This window comes from Typopeltis vanoorti, chromosome 3 (genome assembly GCF_054136105.1).
Source record: "Typopeltis vanoorti isolate ZY-2024b chromosome 3, IOZ_Tvanoo_1.0, whole genome shotgun sequence".
Classification (NCBI taxonomy): Eukaryota; Metazoa; Arthropoda; class Arachnida; order Uropygi; family Thelyphonidae; genus Typopeltis; species Typopeltis vanoorti.
This window is the reverse complement of record NC_143551.1, coordinates 55,381,851-55,408,566: the sequence shown is the minus strand read 5'-3', so window position 1 is coordinate 55,408,566 and position 26,716 is coordinate 55,381,851. Positions and strand designations below refer to the sequence as shown.

Genomic DNA, 26,716 nt, shown 5'->3' with positions numbered 1-26,716 from the left:
GAATTTAAAGTTCGAAGGTCACATAGCAAAAGTTGCAAATACAACTCAGAGGATAATTGCTATGTTGAAGCGAACCTTGACATTTAAGGATAAGGAAGTAATTTTGCCTCTTTATAAGGCTTGATAAGACCACACCTGGATTACTGTGTGCAGATTTGGGCTTCCGGGTTCCAACGGGATAAAGAAGCTGTGGAAAGGGTACAAAGAAGAGTTACAAAGATAATATCCAGATTATGGGATTTAGATTATGAGGACAGATTGCGAATATGTGGATTGCAAACTCTGGTTAACAGGAGAAAGAGGGGGGGATATGATAGAGGTCTATAAACTTTTGAATGGGTGTTATAGCATTTCAAATGATTAAATTTTTTGTTATATGGAAAGTGGTGAGAGAAGAACACGGGGCATCCCTGGAAGTTAAGGTTGTTATCAGTCAAGAAAAGGGTAAGAGCTAGGTTTTTCTCCCAGAGAGCAGTGAGTGAGTGGAATAATTTGCCCTTAAGGATAGTGAGTGCATCTTGTGTAAATTAATTTAAGGGAAGGTATGATAGCTGGGTTGGGTAATTTACAGCCTCCCTCGATGAGTCCTTGACTCCCTGGAGGGCTCAGATAATAATAATAGTATACAGCTAATTTAGTGTTTTGGCTAATTTCTCTCTTATTCCATATAAATTTATTCAGCTGACTGTCTACCATACCAGCTTTGTTGATTCTGTTGTCTATGGGGGTGCTTAAGTTTAAAGCTATATAACTGAGAAGAGATCTCCACATAGCCTTTAAAGGAATGCAGAGAACCGACCAGAGCTTCTGACCTAATGTCCAATCCTCACCTTCTTGTGGTTTACCCTGTTAGGTATCTACCTGGATACTGAACGAATGAGGATGGACTGGCAATTTGGGATTTAACCAATCAAATTGTATTCTTATTGGCTTAAACCAAAATGAAAAATGATGGTACAACATAGGCAAACACTGAATGTGACTAAATTTACCCAACTATATGACTACTCGGATCGAAACCATTTATGGAGGCCAGAGCATGATGCAGTAGGGAAGCTTTCCCAAATAACAAGCAATACTGAGAATAGCCCAAAGAAGTCATGAATATAATAATAATCAATGCAATCCTCTTTTCCTCTATATAGGAACATTTAATTGTCAAAAATTTAAAGAAGAGGAAGACCTTACCATCTTACTGCAATAACTAAAACATATTAAATGGGACATCATAGTCTTAAGTGAAGTATGCAGGCAGGATGAACATTTAATAAAACTTTAAAATGGGGATTGCTTATACTATTTTGGAAAAACAAAAGGACAATACAGAGTAGGATTTCAAATTAAGAAAACAGTTACACACCTTATAGAAAAATTTAATTACACAGACAAAAGAATAATAGAAATCACACTTAAAATAAACTCCAAACTTAAAATCAGAATCATCCAAATATATGCTTCCACCTCATCCCACACTAATGAAGAGATAGAAGCATTTTATGACTCACTGCAGCACTAGACAAAAAAAAAGAAATAGCAATCAAAACATTTACTGTAGTAATGGGTGATTTTAATGCCAAAGTAGGTCATCCCTCTCTCACCAAATAGACACAATAGGACCATATGTATATGGTACAAGCAGCAACTCAGGAATGGCTCTTAGAGAATTCTTTATCAGTAACAAGCTTTACATTATTATTATTATTATTCAGGCATCCATGGAGTCAAAAGACTCATCGTGGTAGGTCCTTTCTAAGAAAATTTGTCCTTTCTACGGAAACACAAATTTTCCTTCTAGGAAAAACATACGATTGTGTTTCCTAGGAAACACAAAGTCTATCATACCACTCCTTAAACGCATTGACCATTCTCGCTCTCACCACTCTATCAGGCAATGCATTCCATGGTTCAACCACCCTCCACGCAAAGTAACCACTCCTCACCCTCTTTCTCACAGTTTCCTTTTGTAACTTCCAGGGATGGCCCCTTGTCATGACTCCTTCCTGCTGTTCAACCAAGCGAAAGAACTCCCCAGTGTCAACCCCTGTAACCACCTCTCAACAGTTTAAAAGTCTCGTATCACCTCTCCTTCTTCTTCTTCTATCCACCAAACACTGCAGTTCACACTCCCTCAGCTGATCCTCATAACTAACATTGTACAGCTCTGACACCATCTTTGTTTGTACCCTTTCCACAGTTAATTTATCCCCTTCAAATCCTGGGGACCAGATCTGAGAACAATAGTCTAAGTTTGGTCTGATCAGAGACTTATACAACGGAATGATAACCATTTTATCTCTGCAGGTCAGTGTCCTTCTCATTATTGCAGCAAACCTCTGTGTTAGCTTCACTACCTTTGCAATATGTCCCCTAAATTTCAGGTTTCTATCAATCATTAACCTCAGATCTCTTGTCTCTCCTACTTCCAGTTTAACTCCTCCCATAGAGTATGCAGCGTCCCATCGATGTGTCCCAAACCTCAAGACCTTACATTTTGCTGCATTAAAGTGACACCCCCATTCATTTGCCTATGAATACATTTTTAAGAAAGCCCCCAAAAGAAAATGGACATGGAGAAGTCCAAATGGAGAAATAAAAAATGAAACAGATTATATACTGTGTAATAATAAAGAAATAGTCCAAGATACCTCAGTACTAATCAAGTAAAAACAGGAAGTGACCACCGACTGTGAAAGCCAGAATTAAAATATACCTCAAATTGGAAAGAATAAAATAGCTGAACAATAAAAAATCAAGAAGTTTTGACTTAAAACCTATTGAAAACAAGAAGATGGATTATGAAGAAAAACTCAATCAAAAACTAGACTTAATAAACATATTTGAAGAAGACATAAATAAAATAAGTAAAAACTTAACCGAAGTAATAATCTCAGCAGTCAACAAATTCAAAAGCCACAAAAAAGACCATAAACTTTCAGAGGAAACCTTACAACTACTAAAAAAGAGACTAAATATGAAATGAGACAAAAGCTTAACTCCTAAAATAGAATATGCAGAACTATGCAAAACAATAAGGGAAAAGATAAGAAATGAAATACGATCTAATAACACTAATAAAATAAAAGAAACAATTGAAAACAATAAAAATATGAAAATACTAAGAAAACATTTATCACGGTTGGTGATATAGTGATCCTTCAATAGATAAATTAAATATAAATAACTCTTCCCCATCACATATGGAATTCATCCCACCATTCACTTTCAGGTGAAATAAAACAAATGGAAAATGTCCTGGTAAAGATCTAGTACACATAGAAGTAATTAAATGGGGAGGAAATAACATAATTCAACATGTCACAAACTTACTAAATCTATGCCTAGAAGAGGGAAAGATACCAGAAAACTGGAAAAATGCTACTCTGATACTGTTATTTAAAAAAAGAGACAAAGAAGAAATAAAGAACTATAAACCAATTAGTATTCTCTCTAATCTGTACAAAATTCTCACAAAAGTAATAACAAACAGGTTAACTCCTGTTCTAGACTCAAATCAACCTGCAGAACAAACAGGATTCCATAAAGGCTTTAACACAATATCATGCAGTAAAACTAATAATAGAAAAAGCTGAAGAAAACCAATTGTCTCTCTGTTTATCCTTTATTGATTATGAAAAAGCATTTGATTCCATCAAAACTAATGCAGTAATCAAAGCACTCCATAATCAGGGAATCCTGAAGAATATATGGACTTCCTCCAGGAAATATACCACACTGCAACAGCAACAATCCAACTTCACACTGGTAGCAATAAAATATCAATTGAAAAAGGTGTCCAACAAGGAGACTCTCATTCACCCAAAATCTTTACAGCAGTCCTTCAAGAAATATTTAATAATATAAACTGGACAAACCATGGTATAAAAAGAAATAACAGAAACTTATCACACCTAAGACATGCAGATGATATTATAATTTTTGCAAACACTCCAGAAGACCTATATCATGAAAGCAGAAAAGTTGGTCTAAAAATAAACAGAGTAAAAACTAAAATCATGTTTAATCATTTTGTAAGACCAGAAAACCTAATAATAGAAAACAATTTCTTGGAAAGAGTCTCTTCATATACATATTTAGATCATCTCATTGATCTAAACTGTGGACTCCAAAAGGAAATAAATAGAAGAGTTCAACTTGCCTGGAGTGCATTCAGAAAATTGAAAAGCATTTTTCAAAACAATGATGTCCCACTCTGTTTAAAAAGGAAGACACTTAACCAGTGTATACTTCCAATCATCACATATGGTTGTGAAACTTGGTCTCTAACAAAAGTACTGACAAACTAGCAGCAACTCAAACAAATGGAGAGGCTGATGCTAGGCATCACATTAAAAGATAAGAAGTAAAACACCTGGATAAGAAGGCAGACTCATATCACTGACATCATTCTTCACCACAAGCAACTAGAATGGAAATGGCTGAACATCTATCCAGAAGAGAAGATGAGCGATAGACTACCATACTAACAAACTGGATTCCAAAAGAAGGGAAACAAGGCCAAGGATGTCCTAAAAGAAGGTGGAGTGATGAATTGTCAAATTTTGTTGGGAAAGTTTGGTCAACCATTGCCAAGAACAGAGAAAGGTGGAAGGAACTGGAGGAGGCCTTCATCCAGCAGTGGACAGAAAATGGCTGAAAAGAAGAAGAAGAATATATGTGTATAATATGCATATGATATTGAATACTGCTCTCACATTTGGAGTGAGGGTTCCTAAAAGCTCCCTCAAAATGCTTGACTCAATACAGAGCAGTTAGATTGATAAATGACCCATCTCTTACCCCCCCCCCCACTTTCACACAGATGTTTGGTCTCTGCAATTTGTGCATTCTGTTAATATTTCCATGGCAAATGTTCATCTGAAATAGCATCAATAATTCCCCCACTCAGTATAAAGCCCATTGGAACATATACAGCTGCTGCCCAACATCTTCTCGCAGTATACCTTGAAACTTGCAGAACAAGTTTCTTTTCCTCCTCCTTCATCCCTGCTACTGCTGTACTGTAGAACAATCTTCCCACTGATGTATTAAAATCCTGTATATTGCATTCCCAAGGAATACAGTATACAGGCTTTTAAATCAAATGTAAACAAGTTTCTCCTTTCTCCAACCTCTGTATGGGCTCAACATTAAAAAAAAAATCTCTCAGTATTGCATCTGTGAGAATAAACAACATTTGACAATGCATCTAATGTTTTGTTCTTCAATAATGTGGTGGTAAAAGTTGTATTATTAATACTCTTAGGAGAGAGCATTTAATATCCTAGAAGACAATAATAAAAAATAAGGAAGAACTAGACATATTAAAGGAGCAAGAAAAAAAAATTGTAACTTCCTAGATAATAATTTATAAATTTTCTTTCTTAGGTTTTGCCAATGTTTAGAATGCTTTACTTTTAATTTTTTTTAATAAAGCTGACCAGGAAAGATAGAATGAAAAGTATTCTTGCAGGAATATGTTTAGTATTTATGTTTTTTTATGTCAATCTCCTCAGCTCCTGTGAGCAGAGTTATGATTCACTCAGGCTTTCTGAATAAAGAAAAATCATGTGACCAACTATGAACAAACAAATTTTTCTGTGCATGTATGCATTAATTTGTATTTCTAATAAAAAAGTAATTAAAAAAAATTAAGTTCTGTTTTTTGGGAGGTAGAGTAGTGGTCATTTTATTAATAGTTGGTTTTCATCATACTAAATTTATTCAGTTTAGCTAAAGATTTTATTTAAGGGAATAATGTCAACTGTATAGAATAAAGAACTGAGTATGATATCTCCTATGAATGCCAAGTTTAATAAATTTCCTTACTAATGTGTTCCATGCAGGTTATAAATAACAATGGAGACAACGTACAACTCTATATTTTAAGTGGTTTTTTTTTTTGGAATAAAGAAAAATCAAGTGATGACTAATGCCATGAGCAAACAAACGCTCTAAACGTAATTTGTAGCAAAACTCAGTTTTTGAGGACATGCTGGGATAAAACACCAAATGAAGTGACCATAGTTGATCGTTGCGATGATCAAACCCTACTGTGCAACCCTATTGCAGAAAATATGGTTAGAAATCAGATATTGTCTGGATATCTTCTGGCCCCATTGGATGTTACTCATCAAAATATTCCAAAATAAGCAGTGAAACTTTAAAAGTTTTGCAACCTTTTATATACTTTTAAATTCCCACTAGAAATACCATGTATGCATTCACTGAGTTGTTTTGTATTTTAGCTCATGGACATCGTCCAAGAAAACCATCCACCAGTTTGTCAGAATCATCTTGTTCTGCAGTGCTAGAAGTTAGGGTATTAAAGAATCCAAGAGATCACCACATTCATAACAAAAGGTAAAAGCTGTTTTTTATAAATCTTCAAAATAAGTAACCCATAATTTTTAATATTATAATATACTCATTCATATTATCTTAAATATGTGCTATGATTACATTCAGTATTTTCATACTGAATGTTTATATGACTTCTACATGAAACAACAGGTTAAAATTCTGAACATATAAAAACTGTAGTGTGATTAAGCAGTAGAACTATTAATTCATCACAAAACTCAAAGTAATATATCGTTAGAATAAGGATAAAATATCTATTTGCCAACAAATAGAAAACTGATATTTTTACTTGCCAGTAAAAGTATAATTTATAAAACTTGTACCATATAAAGTTCGTTCAACTATCTCCTAATCTCTACAACAGCTCGATGGCCTTATGCAGTACCATAGTCAACCCATAAAGAGAACTTTCTTATTCCTCCAAAGTAAACTCTAACTTTGCATTTATCTGTTGTGATTGCTACCACCTTAGCAAACATGTCCCCCCCCCAGCTCTCTATTAGGTCTCTAGTGCCATCAATTACTTGCAGCAAATTCCTTTCAGTATATTTTAACCTGTAGTTTCTTCTGTCCAAAATAACCGATATCACTCCCACACATTCAAGATTACAAAACATATAGCAAATTGATGTCAATGTTGGCAATACCCATATCACCACCCATCACGTTATTCTGTAGAGATATTGTATCAGATACAATCCATATCACCCTTTTCAACTTGGCATCCTTGGTAAACAATTGGATATCACCCTTTATGCTATTCATAGTATCATTAATGTAAGTTTATTATTATATATCTGAGACTTCCAAGGAATGAAGGACTCATTGAGGGAGGCTATAAATTACCTATAGTCATACCTTCCCTTAAATTCGTCATACTGGATGCACTCACTACCTGAAAAGGCAAACTTTTCAACTCTGTAAGAGAAAAATCTAACTCTTACCCCTTTCTTAACTGTAAACAAACAAACAGCTTACATGAATGCCCCATGTTCTCTCCAGACCTTCCTTATATCGAAAAATTTCATCTATGTTTGCATCATCAGCAAAATATACCACTTTTTGATCACAATCTCTCAACCATCCACTTATCCAGGTTAAACAGTTTATATTCCAAGCCCTTATTCTCCAGCTTATTCAACAGCCTTTTATGGAGTATCTTATCAAATGCCTTATATCTTAGCAAAGTGAACACTCATTAATTGAACAATCTCATTAGCTTCTGACACTAGAGTATCATCTGCATTCAGTAAAGTTATTCTTCCTCATCTTTCTTTCTTTTATTTGCAGCATAATGATGAAATTCTTTTGGATTGTCTTTAGCATCCATAGCCAGTTTCTTTTCATATTCCAGTTTAGTTTTTCATGCAATATTCGTTACTTCGCTGGCATGTGCTTTGTATATTTATTTCATAACTCTTCTCACCTTTATTATCACTATATTCCTTCCACATAATCTTGTTTTTATGGATCTCTTGCATAATAAGGTTAAACATCCATTTCACTCCCACCTATTTATTCTCCAAACTCTAGGGAAGATATTCAGATACTGCCTCATTTGAGCACTTTTTTCAACGATTCCCATTCAGTAATTGATACCATGGAACCAAAAATAGTATTCTCCTAGGTTGATCATAATTTCCAGCTTTGTAGTTCAGCATGTAGCCTTTCCTAATTAGAAAATCAGTATAATTAGCTTCCTCCCAGGAAAGCATGGCATGATCACTATCACCAACAGGTGGTGATATAGTCATATTCTTAACACAGACACCCTTCTTAAGCTATGAAGAAATCTAACATTCTTTGATCTTGAGTTCCTTCTTCCACATGCTTTTTGAGAAAGTTGTATCACAACAACTCAATAAATTCCACTTTATTCTTATCATGAGATTTCTCTGATATCCAATCAATGTTTGGATAATTAAAGTCATCCATAATGATCACTTGTTTAGCACCATCATTGTAAATTGGCGATGCAATTCATCATACCCTGCAATTGAACCACCAGGTCTATAGTAACATCCCATCATATGTTTCACCCTCATAGCCTCCACTTCACACTAGATAACCTCAAAATCACTTCTACATGGGATGTTATTGCCATTATTACTTTTAAAAAGCCATGATTTTTTGTTTTCTCTCTTGATATTTGCATTCCAAATTTTTCAGCAATTATGTTTAAGGAATATATTGATCTCTGGAGTTCATCTTTGCTTTTATGAATATTTGGTCATCTGCAAACAAAAGGGGTATTAAATATAATCCTATGATCCAGTCTAAATGCCAGTTTATATTTGTCTTCCATATCTTTGCTATTTCATCCATATAGATATTAAATAAGAGTGATAACACTGAACATCCTTCATGGACTTCTCTGTTTATTGATTTCCATTCTGTAACATGTTCATTGATTCTTTCAGGTTTTTTGCTATTTAGATACATGTTAGTTATAGCTGCAAGCTGCTGATTTGGAATGTTTAGCTTCTTGTGTGTGTGTGTGTTGTCCACAGTTTGTTCCTTGAGACTTTATCCAAGGTTTTCTGGTAATTTAAAATGCTTGTCCTTTTCAGAAACCATTTTGTTCTTCACAAAGTTTATCTTCTACATATGATTCAAGTTTTGAAGTTAATATTTGCACATATAACTTATAACCAGTATCATCATCATCATCAAATTCCTGCCATATACCCTCAAGGGGCGTACAGGATGCAATAGTACTACATGAAAAAAATTACATCATTACTAACTTCCTATCTACAATTTTCCTCCAAATCAGTCTGTTACTTGTCAAGACTCCAACATTATTAGATCTTATATTTCTATCATCTAAGGCACTTTGTACCGTATCAATTCACCTATATCTTGGTCTTCCTCTGGGTCATTTTGCTGCCAACCTGGCAAAGAACACTTGTTTTGCTAATCTTTCTTCGCCCATTCTGTATAAATGACCATACCACCTGAGATTAGCTCTGCTAACGCATTCCTGGATGTTGACAATGTCAAGTTCTTTCCTAATATCCTCATTTTTAATATGATATTGCCATTGATGCCATCTGTTCACGCCTATAATCTTTCTCAGGACTCTCATATCTGCAGTCTCTAGTCTTTGGTCAAGTGTTTTACTTCTGACCCAGCTCTCAGATCCATAAGTTAAAACTGGTTTGAACACTGTCTTGTATACAGCTAATTTAGTGTTCCCACTAATTTCTCTCTTATTCCATATGAATTTATTCAATTGACTTCCTACCATACTAGCTTTGCTGATTCTGTTGTCTATTTCTATATTTAATTTATGATCTTCACTAAAAATTGTGCCTAAGAAGCTGAAATGTTTTACTTGTTCCACAGGTTCTCCATTCACAACACAGTTGACATTTTCAATGATTCTGCCTATTTTCATTGTCTTTGTCTTTTTATTGCTGACCTTCATACCATATCTATTACAACAGCTATTCAATTTAGACAGAGAATCTTTCAGACTTGCAGCGGATTTATTTAGAAGTATAACATCATCCGCATAAAGCAAAGAGCTGACATTAACATCTCCAATTTTGATATCATGTTTAATACCACTTTCCTTCATAATGTGATCCATATAGATAATGAATAACAGAGGGGATAATGTACATCCTTGTCTCACACCAGATTTAACATTAAACCATCTTCCTGTACTTCATTCAGTTCTAACTGCTGACTTACAACTCAAATAAAAACTAAGTATTGCTTAATATAATGCTCCATTGACACCATATAACTGTAGCGTATTGAATAGCTTCTCTCTTCGCACCTTGTCGTATGCCTTTTCCAAATCGACAAAACTTAAATACAGATCTCTGTTATATTCCCATGCTTTCTCGACTATTTGTCGTAAAGTGAAGATCTGAATCCTGAGAGCCTCTATTTGACCTGAATCCAGCTTGTTCTTCACCAAGCTTTTCTTCACACAATTCTTCTCAACCGTTTCTCAAGTATACTTGCATATATCTTGCCAGGAACACTCGGTAATGAAATACCTCTGTAATTCTCACATTCAGTTTTATTTTCCTTTTTATATATGGGTACTATGAGAGCTACTCCAATCATCTGGAATTCATCCCTATGTCCAGCCCTCTGAACTATGCAGGGCAGCCACTGTAAGACTCTTATACTACCATACTTCAGCATTTCTGGTCGAATATCATCTATTCCTGCTGCCTTTCCACATTTCAAGCCTTTGATGGCTTTTTCTACTTCAAGTATGGATATGTATTCCTGACTGCATGCCTGGTTAGTGTTTTTTACCACTGTGCTGTCTAGTCCTTGAATTACCTTATCTAGACTAGTTGAAATGGATTGATTTTGTTTTTCCACTTCATGTTTAATCATCTCATTAATTTTATCAGTTGTGGGGTTTTGGTCTACTTGAGATTTTAAAGTAATAGCTGATAATTGTCTCACAACCTCATTAAGACTATCCATTATTGGTTGATTTAACCTATTTACTTCCTGGTGAATTAGGGTTTTCACTTCTGTCATCAGCCTTTTGTCAAATTGTTCTTTACTTTCAGTTATGCAGTTAATACTACTTGGACTTTCTCCAATATTCTTTCCCTTTCCTTTTTCATCCTTATTTTTCTTTTCAATTTCAGATTGGTTCAAGGAACAACCAGTCTTATTTACAACATTAACCTACACTGGATGAGGGATAAAAGTCTCCTAACATTTGTTCTTTTTCTTTAACAATCTTGAGACACTCTTCTAAGGTGGAGATTTTCTTCTTATAGGCTGTTTCTCTTAATTCTGTTCTAACGCCTTGGCAGAACTGTTGGAATACAGCCCAATCTAAGTGAGGTTTATCCTCATTAGTAACATTTAAACTGTTGGCTAGTGTCAATAAATGATTGTGAAAATCAGTAACAGTCTCTTTATCTTTTTGTAAGACTCTCTGTAACTTCCATAAATTTGGGCCAATACTTCTTAATTTTGAGAACTGAGAAATAAGATTGTCTTTAAATATTTGATAATTAAATGTATCCTTGAGAATTGGAGATGAGTTAAAATATGTTTTTGCCTTGCCTATTAATTTACTTCTGAGTAAAATTAACAGTTGAAAATCAGTCCAGTTTGCTATTTCTCTAAGTTTTTCAACATAAGTAAAAAAAAACAGTACATTATCTGATTCTTCACCTGAAAATTGAGGAAAAACCTGTTGTGGGTTCACTGTATGCAAAAAATTCACTATCTTCCATTTTAGAACTTGATGAAACTGCCGTATTAATCTATTAACAATAACTTTAAAAAAAAATAGAATTCTAAAATAACTTCTATGTTTGCCTGATTCTAGTTTACAACCAATTCACTTGATTCACTCAATTTACTTTCAAAATTCTTGGGGTTGCCTTTTTTTTTTTTTTTGATACGCTTACAAAATTTAATACTTAATATTACGATCTTTGTTAGTGAATTCAAATCCTGTCGGCTGCGCCATTTTGTTGGATCCTACTTCATCTCAATCTATACTTTGGATCCGACTTGTTAGTCACTACGATGTTCTTAGACAAAATAGAAGGTTGCTAGTTGATTTCTAATTCAAATATAAAGAAAATTTATATTTCAAGACTGCACCACTTTATATCTGAATTAGTTCAAGAATTGAAGATAAACCAACTCTCAACTATCTCTCCTTAATATGTTGTTATTATATATACTGGCCGAGTATATTTAACTTACTTAACTTCCCCACTTTGGTTCGAATATTTTATGAATGGTGCAGTAAAAGAGATTCAGGCAAAATACAACTTTTGATTAACAAAAACAAACATTTAATTTTAAAATCACAAATTTTACACTTAATTTCAAATCAGTAATTAAAATATCACAAACATTTTAGTTTCTCTGATAAATTCAATCATACAAACTCAGACCATGGTAAATTTGTCATCTCTATAATACAGTTTTCTCACAGTTCCTTAAGTTCCAAATACAACAAAAGTTGCAGTAATACCTCTTCACAAACAAACACTTTTAAATTTACACTTTAGCTAACTTCCTCAATAGTTATTCTTAGTATAAGGAAATTCTAGGATGAAACTCTCACACTTCTCTGTATAGGAATATTAACGGTTGGAATAATCTTACCGATAATCTTTTTTCTTCACCTACCTATACGTAAACAGTTTTTATAACTGTAAACACTTAAACAGTATACGGCACTCATTAAAATAATTCTTCTAAGCAATAACTGAATTAATCATCGGTCACAATACACATAAACAAACGTTGTTGCATAAAGTACTACTGATCACTCATGAAATGAGGCAACACACAATAATTCCTTAACTTGAGGTTTTATATGCACAGTTGTTCACTCTTCCGGCATTCAATTAATTCTTTAGACACTACAATTCTAAACACAGCTAACGGTAAACTTCAATTTTACAGCCTCTACTATTCTCTAGTTACTCGATGCTTTATTTCAAGATTCTGTGTGTCCTTGACAGGTCAGCCCCGAAATTATATCTCAATTCAGGTATCGCTAGTCTAATTAATAGTCTCTCAGCTGTTTTCCATAGCTATAATTGTTATTCTACAACTTATTAGCTAACTGCTTCTCAACTAGTAGACTATTAGCTGCTTGAGTGACTTGCCGACTCGCTATTATCGCACTGTGATTCCCGAATGCTCCGATTCCAACCTAATGCCAATCCTCTCCTTTCTTTCTCTCTTAATTAATTAATAATTTCAGTGTTCATCACTTATATATCCGTTCTTCCCGCCTAAATTATTCTCGTGATTTCTCTCTAAAACTCTTTTCAATAAACCTTCTCCTCACGTGGTGTTCCAAAACGTGCTCAATCACTTACATAAGTCTCCATGACAACCAAACAAAATATAATAAAATTGAGGTATTGCATAACGCTAAACTTCTACAAATAGGAATAAATAAAGAATATTTACATTTCAATTAATGCGCAGTTAAATTATCAAATACAAGTTCTTATAATATTAACATAGTAATAATTAAAATAGCTTAATAATATTTAATACAGTCTTTTCATTATTAATACATATATCTTTGAATAAATAATTAAATATTAGACAAAATTAAGGTAGTTATATGAATATTAAATTGTAAAATAAGTTGTTTACATTAAATGATATTTACTAGTCTAGCCTTTGTGATGGAAGATCATGTTGGATTCTGAAGCAAATAATAATTACTCCAATCTCTATATATTCAGAATCCAACACCTGCATCAGGGAGAAAACATCACTATCAACAATAACATAGTCAATGAGACTTTTCTTATTCCTTGCCTCTTCTCTCCATGTGAATTTGTGCACATTTTTATGTTTGAACATGGTGTTAGTAATAACCAGTCCATGTCCTGATCAGAAATCTAACAGATATTTGCTATCAACATTAATTTAATTAAGTAATTAATTTTTCATTTATTATTTGTAAATAAAAGTAGTTAATACTTTTGTTATCCAAGAGTTGAACTCTAAAAGATTCCTGAGGATTTCTCTTTGCATTGATTTGGTTAATTTTAAACCATATTGGGATATTCTTAATTTCCCTTGTAATAAATAATGTTCTGATTCTATTTTTGTGCCTCTAAATACCCAGCTATCTAGTATGATTTTAGCTGTTTTCCTATTAGCTATTATATAGTCTTGTATACTTTTTAAGTTTCTTGTTTCCCAAATGAATTTATGTCACTCTTGATGCTTGAAAAAAGTATTAGTAATTTTTAAGTTATTTATTATTTGTGTAAAAATCCCTAGGTCTGTATCCATTTCTATTGCATGTAGTTTCACCATTTGTTCCTATATTTGTATCCTGTGGAACATTTTCCACTCTTGCATTGAAATCTCCCATTATTAATAGATAATCATTCAGGTTTATCTTTTAATTTTTTGTAAATCTGAATAAAAGCAATTGTTAATTGTTATGTTCCTTTTGTTTTCCTTCTAGGACATAGATACCAAGAGTATTCAGGAAGCTACAAAAAAAAATCATTACTCCTGCTTTTGCTCCTTCTTCCTCTTTGACTCGACTATAGATTTCAAAGTTTTACTAATAATAGTATTTAAGCAAATTAAAAAGTCATCTAAATGTACAACCAATTGATGTCTTCCTCAGCTAAAAAAAGCAGAAAATCATTTACCATTAAGAGAAAAATGGAAGTGATTCAATGCATCAAATCAGATGTATGCCATTTGTATGTAAAGCATTAAAATTAATGCCTTCTACATTTTCAACAAGAGTAACCAATAGAGATAGCATGCTGGAATTGTTTATGCAGAAGTAACCAGAACATCATTGTTGATACAGTAGTATCAAGAACATCATATTCAAGAAGCGAAGTAATAAAAAAAGTGGAAAATTATTAGTGCTATTGATTAACGATATGAATCAAAACAATGGGTAGTGACCCTTGCCATAATGCACAACATTATACATACTCTTAAGGATATGTGTTTTGCATTATGGGATACTAAAGCAAGTTATGTGAGGTCATAAGCTTCTATATACAAGTTGCCCCAGTCCTGTAAATAGTTCAGGTGCAAACTTGTTTGCTTACACTTGAATAAGGGATTAAACCAAATATATAATTTCTTGGTATCTTTAATTTATAACATTCCTGTAACTCGTCCTGTAACCATGGAAATGGCAAAGTTCTTATTTAATTACATAAATGAAGAAGCTGGTGGAAAAGTCATTTTTGCAAACAGGGGTTGGCATTAAAATTTTTGAATTTTAAGATTCAAAAATCAGATAAACATTCACAATGTTAAAATTTCTGGTGATGCAACTGAGTATTCAGCTGAATTCAAAATAATCGATTAAGGTGACTACATCCCTGACTTGGTTTTTAAGGTTAGCGAGATGGGTCTATAGAAAAAGATGTATAGTAGGATATACATAGCCTCTGAAGAGAAATCCAGTGCTTATTTTAAAGCTGCAAAAAACTGGCTTACATTGCTGCTGCTGGGTGGCAATGCATCAGGCACATTAAAATTAAAACCACTGTTAGTGTACCATGCAGAGATACCCCGTGCCGTGTGAAGAGCATTTCTAAGACTCGTTTGCCTGTTGTTCTAATAAAAAAAAAAAAAAAAGCATGGGTGACCAGGCATATAACTTGCCTGGTCACCCATGCTTGTGAATAACTTGCCTAATAAAGTTGCTTTAGTCCTTGACAATGACCCCTGGGCATCCGATAAACCTTGAAGATTTATATACTGATACCTTGGATGTTAAGGTGGTTTATTTGCCACCAATCAGTGCTTCACTTCTGCAGCCAATTGTCCAGGGTGTTATTTCAGCCTTCAAGCCTTCACTACCATATGAGACCAGTATTTATGCATAACCATCAGAGGGATTGTCAAAGCAATACAAGCATCTTATTCTTTGTCTGTGCAAGACTACTGGAAGTGCATAACAAACATTGCAGCAGTCTGAAGAAGAAGTGTCGGTCATGTATTTAGCCGAAATTGTGGCCTGATGCAATTCCTGACTTTCTTGAATTCAAGCCTGTTTCAGAAGTGACTCATGATTTATTTAAAATGTCAGTGAGTTGCTAGAATATTTTAGAAAGTGACTTTTAAAGGAAGATTTGGAGAGCTGACAGTACAACTTGTTAAGAGGACAGTAAGGAGGATGAGCAGGAAATTTTGTCACTCAAGGATCCATGCACTTAAAGAAGCTTTAACAAAGCTACAAACTGCCTGTGAATCTCTCTCTGTGATGATGATCCTGACTGGGAATGCAGCTCTTCCATCCAAAAAGCTGTTACAAATGCTCTGAAACCATATAGCATGTGGGAGGGGAGGAGGAAAAAGGCCCAACAGGCTTCCATGTTGCAATTCTTAACCAAAAAGGACAAGGAGCCTATCAATCCAAATGTTCCTCAACCCAGGCCCATCTCATTAATGCTTCTCCATTATGCTATTATACAGTATTTTTACTTTAATTTATAACTTATTGTTTTATGTTATTTATAAACATCAACTAAAAATAATTATAAAATAACCATAATTCTTTATAAAAATTGCAGAATTACCAACTCATAGAGATCTGTTTTCATACTGAAGAAACCAATCTCATTTAAAATACATTATAATTTTACTTCAGACTAAACAAAAGATTAGCATTTGTACATTGTAAACATCCTGTCCTGATTTATGCTCACCTGTAGACCCACACTTTACTACAAGGATTACGATTCAGTATTCACGATTCACTGCAAAACCAAGATCTGACAGAATAGGTTGGTTAATCCTTATTCCAGGAGTGTCTTATGTCTGTAGACGTATGTGTTTACGGGCACCAATTTGCCTATTTTTAAGGACAAAAAATCCCCAAGTTTCTGGGAGTAAAAAAAAAAAAAACTTCACTACCATATGAGACCAGCTAACTCACCATTTGATTAAAAACACCTTGATAAAGGTTGCCCACATCATAAATGGGATTTGAACCCAGGTTTTTTCAGCCAAAGGGCTCATTTAAGCCAACTGAGCTACTGAGGCCTTTGTAATTGAATAAAAGAATTAAACTTAAATAAAAGAGAAATAACATAAAAAGAGTTAAATTCGCCTTCATGAATAGTAGGCTGGGAATCTTAGCTCTTTATAAAATGAGGCATTCCTGTATGTCCATTCCCCTAAATGTTTTGTTTTCTGATTTTAACATTGAGTTTTTGCTCATTTCTTCTTTTGTAAATGTGATAATTTTCAAAAGAAGATAATGATAATTTGAAACCACCAAAGTATGCCCTGCAGAGATTATGAAAAGAAAGTTACAAACATTCAGTTCATGAATTTTTGTAACTTTCTTTGTAGGTTTCTTTGAAATGTTTCACATCCATGTAAAATAACTTATTTAATATGTGTATTAAATGTTTTTATTTTTCTATCTGTGTGAATATTTTTCATTTTCCATAATCTTTTAAGTTTAGCATGTGCACCTCTTGTCTTTTGAATCTTTATATCATCTCTAGTTGCTCCTCCATTTGCAGATAAAACACTATTGAGATAACAAATATTTGAAGCAGTTTCAATTTTTACATTTTCCTTGGTACATTGTTATTCACATCTATTCTCATTTCTTTCTTTGTTTGTATTTATTTTCAAACAATCAACTCTTCTTGATTTTTGTAACTGGTTACTTTATTTTGAATATCTACATATTGTGAGCAATTAGACATACATCATTCACATAATCTAGATCACCCATGGTTTTATTTATTTTACATAATATTCCTCTGGTATTTGTCATTTCTATCTGTTCTAGAACATTATCTAGCGCTAGCATAAATAACAAGGAAAATAGCAGTTTTCCATGTCGTACACCAGATATAGTTTGGAAAGGTGTGATAACTATTCGTTATGCAATACCTAGCATTAGAATTTATTATAACTTTTTTTCTGAGATCTACACAAAATCTCTAACGAGGAAATCAAAGGCAGATTTGTAATGTACTGTAAATATTAAGGAGAGTTAAATACTCCAGATTGTTCAGTTATTATTCTTAAGGTGTTTTGTCCTTATATAATCACCCTCATGATCTTTGATTCTTTTTTGTGGTACTCTTGTCTTCATTTCTTACCTTTTTTTGCAGTCTCTTACAGAACACTTGCCACTCTCATGATTAAGTTTAACTCTCACAATAATAAACACTATAACAAACTCACTCAAGTTCTGATCAAAGTCATACAGGTGCAATGCTATGCTAAAAGAAATTGATTATAGGAAATTATTCACTTTAACAAAATATTTCTGTGGACCAGGACTTGAAAAATGCACTCATCAGTTTTAACTCAAATAAAACAGAATTAGTCGCAACACAGTAACCTAAAATAGACATGCAGTGGACAGTGGTAATTGCAGAATATCATGCAGAATTTTACCATAATAGTGGATATTAAAACTTGAAAAATTGAGAAAGAAGTATTTATTTTCCAAAAATATTTCTTTATGTTGATTTTAACCTAAATATTTTTCACTTGTTTTTGAGTTGCCAATGTCACCTGACATCACTTTTCTGTCCATTCGACAATGTTTTGGACCAATCTGTATTCAGAAGTGCACTAATGTAGTTATATCTAATACACCTTAAGGATTTTGATGCAGATATTTTCTGAAATTTTGCTTCATGTCCATCCTAAGTTTTATCTTATTGAGACTTTTATGATATTGAATGTGTTTCAATGGCAGAGAAGAAATTAGTTGCTTTTTTTGTAAAAAGTGATTCAAGACATTATTAGAGGCCAAAACATAGCAAAAAATGCTTTATTAATAAAAAAAATAATAATAATAAATCATTTTGTATCACTTATAAAATGCATGAATTTTTTCTTCACAGACTGATAAACTCACTAAGAAACAGGTAGTTACCATGTGCTTCAACACTGGTAGTTGAAATTAACCATAGCATTAACTAAAGAGTATGACCTGACTAGATCCAGGACATTCAGTGAGTCCTCAACGTATGACAGGATTCTCTTCCAGTGATCCCTTCATCTGAATTAATCAGGGTTTTCTTCAATGCTTGGAACCAAACCTTGGAGATTCAGTGGCAAACCTTGAAGAAAACCCTGATTAATTCATGTGGTGAGGTTGCCTGCAAGGATAGAAAAATCAGAACTCCATGGTGGACACAGGAAGTTAAAGAGGCAGTGAAGGAAAAGAAGAAAGCATATCAAAAGTTCATAAGTCAGCTTGTGCTCTTGGAGAATACAGAGACAAATGTAAGAAAGCTAAATACTGTGTAAAACTAGCTAAACAAAAGTCATGGGAGGACTTTGGTAAGAACATAGAAAATAAATATCAAGAAGATGGCAAAATATTCTGAAGGTTGTTGAAGAAGCTTAGAAAGAGGAAAGAGTGCTGTAAAAGGAGTTAGAGATGATAAAGGTGACATGAAAACGAGAGAAAAATATATCCTTGAAGTATGGAGTAATTACTTTGAAAAACTGCTAAATGAAACAAGCAGTGATAGCGAAGTGGTAAAAAACACTCAACAGGCATACAGTCAGGAATACATATCCATACTTGAAGTAGAAAAAGACATTAAAGGCTTGAAATGTGGAAAGGCAGTAGGAGTAGATGATATTCGACCAGAAATCCTGAAGTATGGTGGTATAAGAGTCTTACAGTGGCTGCATTGCATAGTTCAGAAAGCCTGGACAGAGGGACGAATTCCCAATGATTGGAGTAGAGCTCTAATAGTAGTTATATATAAAAATAGAAATAAAACTGAATGTGAGAATTACAGAGATATTTCCCTACTGAGTGTTCCTAGCAAGATCTATGCAAGTATACTTGAGAAACGGTTGAGAAGAATTGTGGAAGAAAAGCTTGGTGAAGAACAAACTGGATTCAGGCCAAATAGAGGCTGTCAGGATCAGATCTTCACTTTAAGACAAATTGTTGAGAAAGCATGGGAATATTACAAAGATCTGTATTTAAGTTTTGTCGATCTGGAAAAGACATATGACAAGGTGCCAAGAGAGAAGCTATTCAATACGCTACAGTTATATGGTGTCAATTGGAAATTATATTTAGCAATACTTAGTCTTTATTTGAGTTGTAAGTCAGAGTTAGAATTGAAGGAAGTACAGGAAGATGGTTTAATGTTAAATCTGGTGTGAGACGAGGATGTGCATTATCCCCTCTGTTATTCATTATCTATATGGATCACATTGTGAAGGAAAGTGGTATTAAACATGATATCAGAATTGGAGATATTAATGTCAGCTGTTTGCTTTATGCGGACGATGTTATACTTCTAAATAAATCCGCTACAAATTTGCAAGATTCCCTGACTAAATTGAATAACTGTTGTAATAGATATGGTATGAAGGTCAGCAATAAAAAGACAAAGACAATGAAAATAGGTAGAATCGTTGAAAATGTCAACTGTGTTGTGAACGGAGAACCTCTGGAACAAGTAAAACATTTCAGCTTCTTGGGCACAATTTTTAGTGAAGATCGTAAATTAAATATGGAAATAGACAACAGAATCAACAAAGCTGGTATGGTAGGAAGTCAATTGAATAAATTCATATGGAATAAGGGAGAAATTAGTCGGGACACTAAATTAGCTGTATACAAGACAGTGTTCAAACCAGTTTTAACTTATGGATCTGAGAGCTGGGTCAGAAGTAAAACACTTGACCAAAGACTAGAGACCACAGATATGAGAGTCCTGAGAAAGGTTAGAGGCATGAACAGATGGCATCAATGGCAATATCATATTGAAAACTAGGATATTAGGAAAGAACTTGACATTGTCAGCATCCAGGAATGCGTTAGCAGAGATAATCTCAGGTGATATGGTCACTTAAACAGAATGGGCGAGGAACGATTAGCAAAACAAGTTTTCTCTGCCAGGTTGGCAGGAAAACAACCCAGAGGAAGACCAAGATATAGGTGAATTGATACAGTACAAAGTGCCTTAGACGATAGAAATATAAGATCTGATAATGTTGGAGTCTTGACAAGTAACAGACTGATTTGGAGGAAAATTGTAGATAGGAAGTTAGTAATGATGTACTTTTTTTCATGTAGTACTATCATATCCTGTACACCCCCTTGAGGGTACATGGCAGGAATTTGATGATAATGATGATGATTATAAATAAAATAATTATAAATTATTTTATTTATAATTATAAATAAAATGATTGTTTTATTTTTCTATCAAAAGTTCGGTTTCTTTTAGGACACAGGGTATACAATAAGTTTATTCCTTGATAGTTTTTGGGTTTATTGTTCCCATTTTAAATATTGGTATTGTAATTGTTCATTCTCCATTCATTGGGAATCTTTCCTTAAAGATGAGCCTGTGTAGCTCAGTGGATGTGGCGTTTGCACACCATCGCGCTAGGCCGCACGAAGGAAGTCTTGGTTTCGAGTCTAGTCGGCGACTAGAGGAAATTTTTCTAAGCCTTTTTTCGACCGGTTCCCCAGTTAGTCGATCTCTGGCACGGGCAAGCAGGTTTTTCCTCCCGGAAACTCGGGTTTTTCGTCCTGTAAACTCAAGAAAATCGACCGTAGAACCCACATTATTTCAGACATTAAATATATTGTGTTAGGGTTAGAGACCACGAGATGGCGGCACATTTGAGCCGTCTCTCTTCACTGCGTACCGCTTAATTAGTGATAGCCTTGGGCCATCTGTCTCTGATTGGGTACCAGTGGAGATTGAACTGCCCACTCAGTCTCCAAAAGTTAGATAGGGCTAAATGGCCTTGCCTACTCCCGTATATACGGGAATAAAAAAAATAAAATAAATAAATAAATAAAATAAAATAAAAGGCGTTAGCTGATTTTTTTTTTTTTTTTTTTTTTTTTTTAAAGATGTTTAATTAAATTTCTCACATTTTTAGTCATTTCTTTAACTCTCGTATTTTAGCATTTCATTATAAATTACATCAGTTGCAGCTGATTTCCTATTTGTCCATTTAGGCATCATGCATCTCTGATATTTTCCAAAATATGGATGATGGCTGATTCTATTAAACTGTTATTTATTTCATCTGTGTTTTCTGGATGTAATAATGAGTTCAGACATCATTATTTTTATTTCGCTTTCGTATAATATACAATTCGCTAAAATTGTTTTCTCATCATTCTCTTTCTATGTGATATGCTTATGTATTCGGAAATTTCTTTTCTTTGATTTCAGATCATTCTCCGTACTTGATTATGGTAAGATGATGTTAATGAGTGAAAATAGTAGAATGGTAACTGCCACAGAAGACATTGTTGAGGTATTCGGTGATCAGTTTATAAGGGTATTTTTTCTTCATCAGGGTGGACTCATGAGCAACTTGCGTGTAAAGGATATAGGAGAGGATAGCTTAATTGTGAGGAGATATTTCACGAAATAAATAACTTTGATGTCACTAAGATGATAGGATTTGATGACATATCACCACATGTCTTAAGGGAATGTTCCAGAGAATTTGCAGTAGCATTGGCATGCCTGTTTAATAAGAGTCTTACAACAGCACAGGTTCCAAGGGAGTGGAAGGAAGGTAAAATTCTTGTGCTAAAAAAGGTGGTGATAAGGCTATTGCTATAAATTATAAGCCATTCTGTATATCTGGAGTTGTGGTGAAGGTACTGGAGAGATTGGTGAGAAGTAGGATAAAGAAATGGGTTGTAACAGCAGTATTTTATGTGGTTATCAGCATGGATTTGTTAAAGGGGAGATCATTTACTAACTTATGTACTATAACAAGGTGACAAATACCTTGTTCAGGGGAAATGCATATACAGTGGTGTACTTGGATTTTGCAAAAGCTTTTGATAGACTGTCACATTACAAGCTGTTAAATAAATTGAAACAGATGGGGTTGGATAACAGTCTTCTGAGTTGGGTCAGATACTGGCTGTGAGAAAGTTGTATATGACAGTGCAGTATCCTGAAAGAGGAATGTCACTAGTGGTGTGTCGCAGGGGGTCAGTTTGATAATGATATTGATATTGGGATGGGTTTAACTAGGGATATGCAGCTGTTTGCAGATGATGCAAAATTGGGAAGAGCAATGCAGAGTCGAGCAAATGTTATGGCCCTACAGGAGGATTTGAATAGATTGCATGAATGGGCAGGTAAATGGAACTGTCAGTTCAATGTTGCAAAGTATAACGTTTTGAAATTTGGTAAACAGTGATGAGGTGTAAAGTATACACTTGGTGGGGAAACTTTAAAGGAGGTTGAGGAGATGAGAGATCTGGGAGTGGTGATGGTGGAACATGTACCTGAAATTCAGAGACCATATTGCACAAGTTATAAAGACGTCACATCAGATAAGATGCAGAGGACCCTGATATGCAGAAATGAAGCAGTTATGATGCCATTGTATAAGGCCTTGATCAGGCCTCATATAAATTATTGTGCACAGATTTGGTCATCAGGTTTTCATGGTGATGAGGATATATTAGAAAGAGTTCAGAGAAGATTCTCAAAGGTGATCAGTGGTCTTTGGAATGTGGAGTATGATGACAGATTGAGAGAACGTAAATTGCCAAAGCTTGTTAATATGAGGAGGGTGGGGGATATGATTGAGACATATAAGCTAGTCAAGGGTGGTTAATGGATTGACATGGAGGAGATTTTTCATAGAATGGGAGAGGGGTGTAGAACAAGAGGCCATTGCTGGAAATTGTGCAAGGAGAGTGTGAGCAGAGGAGTGAGGAGAAGGGCCTTTGTACGGAGAGTGGTTGGTGAGTGGAATGCATTGCCTGAGTGTGTTGTGAATGACACATTGAATCAGTTTAAGGCACGTTTGGATGAGCATTGTATGTGATAGTGCGTACTTCCCACGATGAATCTCTGACTTCATGGAGGTCAGATGTTAATCATTTCTATTCTGTTATACTCTTCATGTTTGACTCTATTAGTCTTGTCTTGTGTTTATTAAATGCCCTTTTTTTTTTTTGGTTTCCGATAGTGCTTTATTTCTTTGGTAGACCAGGAAGTCCATTGTATTTTGTATTTTCCAGTTTGTTTCTGTCCCAGTACTTTATATGCTGCTTGTTTAATATTCATTTTGAATTTTTCCAAATAAGAATCTATGTCTTCCTCATTACTGATAATATTTACTTGAAATGACTCTTTTAGACATTTTGGTAAGGTCTTCCTATACTGTCATCTTGTAATAATTCCATCTTAAATGTCTTTATTTCTATTTATATTGGTTTTTCACTATATTTATATTTTGTGGAGTCAACATTTTCTCATCTAGTTTTTATTATACATGACACTCCAAGGAATCCTTGGACTCATCATGGGAGAGCATGCAGTACTCCACTACACACAACTTACCTTTTCCTCTACTTAATCCTCGAATTACACGCTATGACGCTATAACTACCATCACCATACAATGCCATCTACGAACCATCGCCACCAGGAACAAGTATTTTTTGTCTGTAAATTGCATCTGGTCTCTTAGCCGATTTGACTGTATGTGGGATGAAAAACCTGAGTTTCCAGAAGGAAAAAATCCTGCTACCTCTCTATGAGATCAGCTAATTCGCCTTCAATTTGTTATCCATACATCCTTACATTTAAATCTCCAGCTAGTATTATTAATTCAACTGATGATATTTTTTTAGTTTTCTGTAGTATTACATAAAATTCTTTATTTTCTGTTTTTGGTTTTCCTTCTTCACGATTATAGGCAGTGATTATATTAGAGTTTTGTTTGCAATTTTATTTTTATTTTCAGTATTCTTTCAGATACATATTCCCATTATTTTGTTTTATTTTGAAAATTCCCATGTATTATTATTTCTATACCTACTTTAGCTTTCTCTTTTGATTCTCTACTTCACTGAAAAATATGTAATATTTAATTTATACATTATTTTACTTTTCTTGTTTCTGATATGCAGCCTATTTTTTTTAATTGATATTTTTGTTATTCTACTTCTATAAAACAGTAATAAGATTATCCTCCTTCTAAGGATTCTTAATGAAGCTCTTTAGGCCTCTTTTCTGCTATAGATATGGTTACCAGTCTTTTCTAGGAGGATTGACCCAAACACATGCATGTGTTTGTGTCGATTCTATATAAAACAATATACAGTCATATCCCGACTTACGCAAATCCGGAGTTACGCGGTTTCATATATGTACGTATTCCCATCCTGCTTCATGCCTCACCACTAGTCGCATCTTTCAGATGCAGGCCGCGTTCACCAGTGTCGCACATGCTGTGAACAAGTACTGACGTGTTTCGCACAGTCTCCATTCATACACGATTTTTATAGTCTACAAACCTTGCAATTGTTTAATGTTATGTTCTTGATAAAAATTTTATCACATAAAAAATAATAATGTCATCCAAAAGAAGCAAGTCTGATTCTTCTACAGCTAGCAAGAAAAGAAAAACATTGACTTTGGAAACAAAACTCAACATTATTAAGGATTTTGAAGGCAGAATGAAAATTTGTGAGCAGCAAAGAAGTTGATCTACAGGAATCCACAGTAAGAACAATCATAAAAGAAAGGTTTACAGATTTTGGAGGACATAGATTCTAATGAGGAATGAATTGTAGCCACAAGGCAAGGAATAAAAAATCATTAGCTTGCTATGAAGAAATTTTGCGTGACAAGAAAAAGACATTATGCCGTCAGACGAATCTATTAGATTTTATAAAACCATCGAAATAACGTTCTTTTTTTTATATACGAAAAACTACAATTATAATTATATTTCTTAAAAAATATAGGTGATTTTGTAAACCTTTGGTCCCAATTGTATGTTTGTATATATAAATTACATGCAAAATTATACCCCGAGTTACGCGAATTCGACTTACGCGCTTTTTGTTGGTCCCACCTACTGCGTAACTTCGGGGTTTTGCTGTATTTAAAATATACTTAGTTATAATTAGTTTTGCATATTTTTATAGTATATGCTAGTAGTGTCACATTGTTTTGTTTGTAAATTCCATAAGCATGATTTTATTAAATCACCAAGATAAGGTTAAGATTAATGCATATGTATTTTAATTATTTTAAGTTTGCTTGAAATCCTTAGCTTTTCTGTATTCTCCTTCGCAGGGTCATGTTAGTGTCCTCTATGAAAGCACCATTTGTTATTTTCTCAGCATTGCCCTATAATCGTCACAACGCACATGGCTCAGCAAGGTAAATTCTTTATACCCCATAGAGGTAATGATCCACAATCAGATCCTAAATAGGTACCTGTTACCAACAGTTTTGCTTGAGAAATCATTCTCTTTCTTAAAGGAAGTTAACTACATATTTTACTGCCTAGTTAGTAATTTGGTGTGAAATTTAATTTAAACAAAATAAATAAGAATTCTATTAAATAGCAAGCTCTGTTTATCCAGAAAAGCCTGCCCAGTGACTTAGTTTACTTAATGTTGAAAATCAGTTAGGATAAAGAATTAAATATGGAATTAATTCACTTAAGAAACAGAGCAGTTTGATTCAGAATACAGAGAACTTCTAAAAAAAAAAAAAAAAGTTTAATAATATTTAATTAAAACATACTCAACACAAAATAACTTATTTGTATTAAGTTATGCAGCTGCATATACAGTTACTGATGTTTATTTTTACTCTGCTGCATTTTAAAAATTCACATTGACTTGGAGTGTAAAACCTGAGGATAGGTACAAATGCTTGTCATTTTTCATATAGTGTGAAAAATCAATAAGTTACAAACTGTTTCATATAATAAATTTAGTTTAATCCTTTATCCAAGTATAAGCAAACAAAGTTTGTGCCTGAAGTATTTTCAGAACTGAGGCAACTCGTGGTAAAGGTGGACTAAGCTCTCATCACTTGTCTTAGTATCTCCCATAATGCAAAGCACATCTCCT

The 26,716-nt window shown here is 33.8% G+C and overlaps 1 protein-coding gene across 4 annotated transcripts in view; it reads left to right on the top strand.

Moving 5' to 3' along the window:
- LOC150108164 (CDK5 and ABL1 enzyme substrate 2) overlaps window positions 1-26,716 on the top strand; it is a 272,612-nt gene that overhangs the window by 12,770 nt on the left and 233,126 nt on the right. For 3 of the 4 annotated variants that reach the window (XM_090390623.1, XM_090390621.1, XM_090390620.1), the window contains exons 3-4: window positions 6,246-6,360; window positions 25,929-26,015. In XM_090390623.1, coding sequence (XP_090246749.1) covers window positions 6,246-6,360; window positions 25,929-26,015 — 202 coding nt within the window. The remainder of the gene's footprint in view (window positions 1-6,245; window positions 6,361-25,928; window positions 26,016-26,716) is intronic. The other variant, XM_090390622.1, reaches the window with a different exon arrangement.